General features: G+C 36.3%; 1 protein-coding gene across 1 annotated transcript in view; it reads right to left on the bottom strand.

Moving 5' to 3' along the window:
* ANKRD27 (ankyrin repeat domain 27 (VPS9 domain)) overlaps nucleotides 1-6,209 on the bottom strand; it is a gene marked incomplete at its 3' end in the record, with an annotated part of 30,981 nt that extends 24,772 nt beyond the window's left edge. The window contains exons 1-9 of the mRNA XM_009579563.1: nucleotides 6,085-6,209; nucleotides 4,796-4,906; nucleotides 3,583-3,739; nucleotides 1,915-2,069; nucleotides 1,537-1,596; nucleotides 1,386-1,439; nucleotides 1,236-1,301; nucleotides 1,081-1,157; nucleotides 585-706 (exon numbers count right to left, since the gene is read on the bottom strand). Coding sequence (XP_009577858.1) covers nucleotides 585-706; nucleotides 1,081-1,157; nucleotides 1,236-1,301; nucleotides 1,386-1,439; nucleotides 1,537-1,596; nucleotides 1,915-2,069; nucleotides 3,583-3,739; nucleotides 4,796-4,906; nucleotides 6,085-6,186 — 904 coding nt within the window. The remainder of the gene's footprint in view (nucleotides 1-584; nucleotides 707-1,080; nucleotides 1,158-1,235; nucleotides 1,302-1,385; nucleotides 1,440-1,536; nucleotides 1,597-1,914; nucleotides 2,070-3,582; nucleotides 3,740-4,795; nucleotides 4,907-6,084) is intronic.
* Between the last annotated feature and the right edge of the window lie 278 nt (nucleotides 6,210-6,487).

Here is a 6,487-nt window from a genome sequence, read left to right as displayed (position 1 = left end):
TAGGGAAAGCATAAGTTCACTGTCTACTCCATTTGCTTAGTGGAAGTATCTTCTCTCTCCAGGCTAGATAAAATAAATACCAGGTTAAGAGGTCAATGCTTTCCTATCACAGAATCATTTCTGTAATCCGTGACAGCACTTTGAATGCAGCATATAGGTTTGTTTGTCCCCCACCAACACTACATTTTGCAAAAGATGCATCTCAAGAGTATCGATTTCAAGATTATCAAGGAGGATGGACAAATAGACAAGAATGATCTAGCAGCGATCCTCAGTTTCTAAAATGGATCACCCTCAATTCTTCTGCATGAGAAAATGTCCTAGCACATGCAAGCTTCTCACGTGCTCTACCTAAAACATATATAAGCTAACCAAGTACCCCACCTCACCCCATGAGAAACAATGCTGAAGTATCTATCTTGCCTCCATTTTGCTTTGTTTAGAGACCTGCAAGGCAGACCCCAGTCTAATTGTGTTTAATTCACAAGTGCTATTCAAACAGCTGTTCATATACCAAAGTGCTTTGTGCGTACTGGTTAAGAAAAAAAATTTAAAATTAAGTTATTAATTCACTAATTACTGACCTCTTTGGCTAGGAGATTGCATAATAATTTGTACCACTTTTCGTAGACAAAGTAGCTTCTGTTGAGGGGAAGTACATTTGTTCAACTGACCCAGTTCTCGCTTTGCACGTGGTATATTAAAACTACAAAATAATTTGAAAGAAATGGTTAGCATACAGAGTTCCTGTGCAGGATGTCCAAAACCCAAGTTTTAACTTATTCAGAGCTGAATGAAGAATGGTATTAAAATATTTCCACCTCTACTGCAAGTACGCTTGCATTTCTGTACCCTGTAGATTGAGAGGGAAGCATAAGAATATAAAAGCGAAGGAGATAACGATCAATGCAAAGATTGCCCTAAAATGACACTTGCAAAGCTTTACTCTTCCATCTCAAAGCAATGAAGTATGAGAAAAACTTGCTGCTGGCTGAAGGAAGACACTTTTGGGCTGGCCTGAAACCTATTTAAGACAGGATCTCAGTGACTCCTCAAAGAGTCCACAATCATCTCTCTCACCTGAACTCAGGCTTCACTCCGATGTCTTTTTGCTGCAGGTCTTGAAGGCTCCTCGTGATTTTGTTAAAAGCAGCATCCTAATCAATAGAAAGGCAACAGTTTTTTAAAATGCATTAGATTAATGTAACTAATCTTTAGCAATCAAACAGACTTACCTCACTTGCCTCAATAGTCCCCACATATTTGAAGACTAGATCATAAATAGCATGGTGGATATACATCTGTAGAAAAAAAGAGTACTTTAGGCATAAAAGGGAGAGTTAAAAATAGCTTGCTAATTATTTTCCTTCCTTTCAGATGCTTACTTCAACTGCTTGTTTAATCAGATTCATCTGCTCTTCTTGCTTTGCAAGCATCTTCTAGAAAAGGAAATCCATACAAATAGCAAGAGAAAGTTAGAGAATTTATTACTTAAGTAACACTATGTACTATGTATTTAGTGGAGTAAGCGTTTACCAAGTGCGAATCTCTCAAAAGATGCTGGAGACATTTGGTATAAAGTGCATTGACAGAATCCTGGCAGGGGGAGAAAAGGAAAAAAAACATTCAGGTTCAGGTTAAGCTGACTTGAAACAATAAAGCACAAATAAGCAAAGAAAGAAAGTCTTCCCTGCTTAGAAGTGTGCACTATGGTAAAATTTTTAGCTAGAAAAATCGCCTTTACCCAATAGTTAAGGTGTGGTAATTCACAATTAAGAATTCTACTTTCTCCCTTCCCACCTTCCTGAACTCTAGACCACTCTGGCATAGAAAAGCTCAATAAAACAGAAGATATCCAAAGCAGTGAAGTGAATTATACTTAGTAAATTAAATATCAAGAAGCAGGATACTGACTATGTAGTGGCGGAGGCTTTTCCTTTCATGTTCTTTAAATGTTCTATAGAAAGATCCTATGTATTTATCAAATATCTCACAGTGCCTTCCCAAGAATTCTCTAACATCTTCAATATTTTTAAGAGAATAGGAGTTTGATGAAGCTGTAGACTCACCTAAAATGAAAGCCAAGAATTAACACATAGGTTTAATATGTATGCATGGTAAAGTACTTTCTGTCCCTACATACACAGCCAACTTGTGTGCAATGAAATATTAATTCAGCTTACCACACCTTTAACTGAAGGTATTAAAAGAATTTAATACATCACATTTAGAGTAGGCTCTCTTGCCTTTTATGTCAAGTATTTATTTGAATAGCTAAAACTGATTTCACATGCTTTTTTACCCTGGGGTAATTTATTCCCACATACACAACTCATAATCTGAGTGTAAATCAAGCTTGAAAGTAGAAGAAAAGCACATTACAGTATTGACTGACTGCCCATACAGGAAGTCAGTGTGCTTTAAGTGAGCTATAAAAATCCCATCTTGGATTTTTACATAACCTATTCTTTATTTAGACATGCTTTCTCTGAATGGGAGAGCAAAGTTGCTTCATGTAAACATTAAACCGAATCCACTTTCCTTCTGAATAAGACAACTGGATCCCTCACTTAAAATTCATATTGCTTTTCCAAAAATTTTTTTCTAGGCAAGTCTTTCATTTGCAATCAAAGGCAGCCAACTCATAACAGGCTTAGATCTCATTCATTTCAAATTACTTTTGAAATTACAAAGTACCTTACTTCTGAAAGACTGCTATACAACTACATTAAGTAATGGCCAAAAAAGGAACAACACAAGAATAATTTTTTAGATTTAGATCAATATTTATAGAATTTAAGCCTAATGTATGCTAGCTATTTTTTTTTGCTGAACAACTTTCATACTTCTGTCACAGTACTATTTTCACACTACCCTAGTATTACTGGACTTCGTTATCATTTGTTTCAAATATGTATTCTTATGTATTTAGGAAGACGAGATGTTTTTATTTCCTAAAAGGCATATTTTTAAGAAGCTTCTGTTCCTTTTAATTAGTAAAGACAGATTGTTATACAAATCCACAAGGAAATCCTGTTACATTCACAGCTTTAACAGTAGCCTTGCAGATAGTGTTCCAGCCTTATCAAGAGCACTTTCAGTATGAGGACAAAAAATAACACATTCAGCTTAATGAGACAGACCACCACCAAAAGAGCTGCTACATAACTATGCTATACAACCTCTAACCACTGATGAGGTGACCATGAAAGAATTTACCTCTCCAGTTTTTTGTGCAACCACCTTGCATCTCAAGACACATGTCGCATTTAAGACTAAATCCCTTTTTTAAGCAGTCAGCACTAAACTGGGCATTGCTAAAAAAATCATGCTGGATCAACTATTCCGCAGATGATTTTCAGCACATAGGGGCATAGACCCTACAGAATTAAGTTTGCCTGGCAGCAACTTAATATTTCTCTCCAGCAGCATACCAACATCCACCCCAGCAGGCTAATAAATGCCAAAAGCTTTCAACCAAGCCAACACTTTTCAGAATGAAAGAAATGTATTAAGCATATCAAACATACTAATTTGCTCACTGTGCAAACAAGACCCCCAAGTTAACACTTCAATACATACTTGAGCTTTCTGTTTTTTCCAATGGATGAGCTATGCACAATATACTAAAGCTTTCTTCTTTTTCATTGTAAAATGTTTCCTCAAAAAGAACAGGTACTGAGAGATGATAATTAAAACCAGTTCCTAAAATAATGAGGTTTCCTTGTATGAAGATCTCCTGAAACAAAATGAAAACCAGATCAAGTGTAAAAGTCCACCAGAAGAAAGTTACTCTTTGGCTTCTACATTGCAGAGTTACATTTCCAGGGAAAGAAGAGAATCTTGCAAGACAAGAAAGCCCCAGATTCAAGTGACTTCATACTCTCATGCTGTGGAGACACTGAAACAAAGACTCCTTCGGCCTACAATGGCTAGCTAAACCTTGCTTATAACTTTCTTTACAAGTCTATTACTAGAGGAGGTTTCAGACAATCTCCAAGGTCTAAGCAACTATTTGCAGATTTTAGAGCACTTTTAGCAGAAAGGAAATTGAAAAATAACTTAGAACTGGGGCCTAAGTCCAGCTTCAGAAAAACACCACACATCTTGTCTACATTTCTCACGCTCAGCTTTATGTTCTCAAGCAACTCCAGTGAGGACATCTGCAGTAGGAAGATCTAGATGATAGCCTGCAAACAGGTGCAAGATCTCAGACTGTACTGCAAAAGTACAAGTGAAAAAAAGTGATCCTATGCAATGTTAGCATTGGTTATCATGGCTTGCTGCTACATAAGTCAGTTTCTACTCTACTTACAGAACTGAATTAATACATCGGGCCTCAGATACAACTCAATACCATCATAATTTTGTCTTAAGCCGCAGTGAACTTGCATCTGCATACAATATAGGGAGGCTACTATTTGCCTGAAAGCTAGAGAGACAGTTCTTAACTAAGTGATAAAGGTCCTTCTGCCACACAACAAAAATCCTAACAGCCACAAAACATAAAAATTGACAAAGTTGCTTCGCCAAAGTAGTAAGCTGAAATCAGAGGCATTATTACCACCTGAACAGGACAACTATTCTTGTGTACATGCCAAAACACAGCTTTTGCTAGAAAGCAGTATATCCCTGAGAACTTTGGCTTAGATGGGCAACATACTACTTTTTCCAGTTGGCTCTAACTCTTAGCTACCTCTCCTGTAACCATTAGTTCACACTACCAGTCATCAGCTGCAGGCAATCATTTATTGGAGTGTCCCCAAGCTACATTCAGATATCAAAACAGATATACCTTTCCATTTAAGGTCTGAAAATTTTCTTCTAGCGGCTTCAGAACATAAGATTCAAACTGGCAGGTAGAAAGACTGTTGCTTGAAAGGCTTCCTTTGCATGGAACTAACACCTAAAAAAGTTATATCATGCTTTAGAGACAAATGCCATGTATCACCAGCTAAACACCAATAGCTTTTGCCCTTCAGAGGCTAGCAATTAATCTGGCTTATAAACATTTACTAGCAAATGTATAGCAACTATAGGTGCTTTTGTTTAAATAAATAAAAAGGAAAGGCCATTGATAGACACACAGCCCAGTGATTAACCTAGAAGTTTCATTTAGTGACTTATCTGAAAAAGGATGACAAATGTAGCTGAAGCAAACAATACTAAGAGAAGGAGATTAAATCTCAAAGTTACTTGGCACCAGTCACCTGAATGACTTAAAATTAGGCAGCTAATAAAAGTGAAGTATATTTTTGAACTAAAATGAAAATCCATCAGAAAGAAGAAAATAAAAAATCTAAGATAAGAAGCATCTTGAGTTTACTGCACACCAGATTGCCAGTTTGAGACAAATTCTTAATTAGAAAGCAATGCATTATGAATACAACCCTGTATACATGCTGAAAAGAAATACATCTTGTTGTCAAGGAAGAGATAAGCATGAAGCAAGTGTTTCTTTCAGTGCGCAGCTTTCAGAAATGGTGTTAGAATACAGACAGAACTGGTGAACAGATTTTAGCATTTCAACAGATCACATCACCATCTTAAGTAATATACAATTGAAAGAACCTTGCCCAATTTAAGGCTTAATCTTATAATCAAGTAACAATAACCCCCAAGTTTAATGGAGTCTCCACACACTTAATTTTGTATGAAGACTAATTGCAGAATACCCAGATTAGAAGTCTTAAGGACTGGAGTTTTTATTCCAGCTCAGTTTAATGGCTTTATTTTGCTATGTAAAATGCTGTCAGAAATGAGTGATTGTCTGTCCACCAGGGATTTCAAAAGGTCAATCCTGTTTTAAGTTACAAGCGGGAAAATATGTAACTTCATAGCAAAGAAAATAAGCTCGCTGTAAAGTTTAGAAACAACACCAACTTTGACCTTTTACTATCATGCAATATATCAAGAGGTCCGTATCAGTAAATAACAAGCAACTTAAACGAAAAGTTGTTCTAGTTCACTTTCAAGTTTTGTAGGCTTGCACTAATCTTTACATGTGTCATAGCAGGCATATGATTTAAATACATATAGCTGCTATTTAATAAGCAGCTTTTAAATGTCCTTATTTATACTTACAATACCATGGAGTTCTGCAACTTTGCTGCATAGATCAGGACGCCGCTTCTGAATGGCCACATAAAAGGGATTTTTCAAGATATCTTCATCATACATAGCCATATGGACTTCAGATATTCCAAGGAGATTTTCTAAAATACATACGGAGAATGGTTAATGTATCACACATGGTATCTGTTAAAGCATAATATTTGGGAATACCTAGGGGGTAGTTTGAATCCTCTTGTCTAAAAGAAAAAAGCAGTTTCAGGTCTTGATGTAAGCAGCCAACAGCATGCTTAACTAATAAGAAGGTAACTACAGTTACACAGAAGCTAGTCAGAAAGATTATTTTCCAGGAATATACAATTCCAATTACATAGTTATCCTCATAACATCTCCTTAGGCCTTCCAGGTGTTGGAG

Source organism: Fulmarus glacialis, unplaced genomic scaffold, assembly GCF_000690835.1.
Source record: "Fulmarus glacialis isolate BGI_N327 unplaced genomic scaffold, ASM69083v1 scaffold49726, whole genome shotgun sequence".
Lineage (NCBI taxonomy): Eukaryota > Metazoa > Chordata > Aves > Procellariiformes > Procellariidae > Fulmarus > Fulmarus glacialis.
Note: the sequence above shows the minus strand (reverse complement) of the source record. Positions and strands in the feature narration are given on the sequence as shown.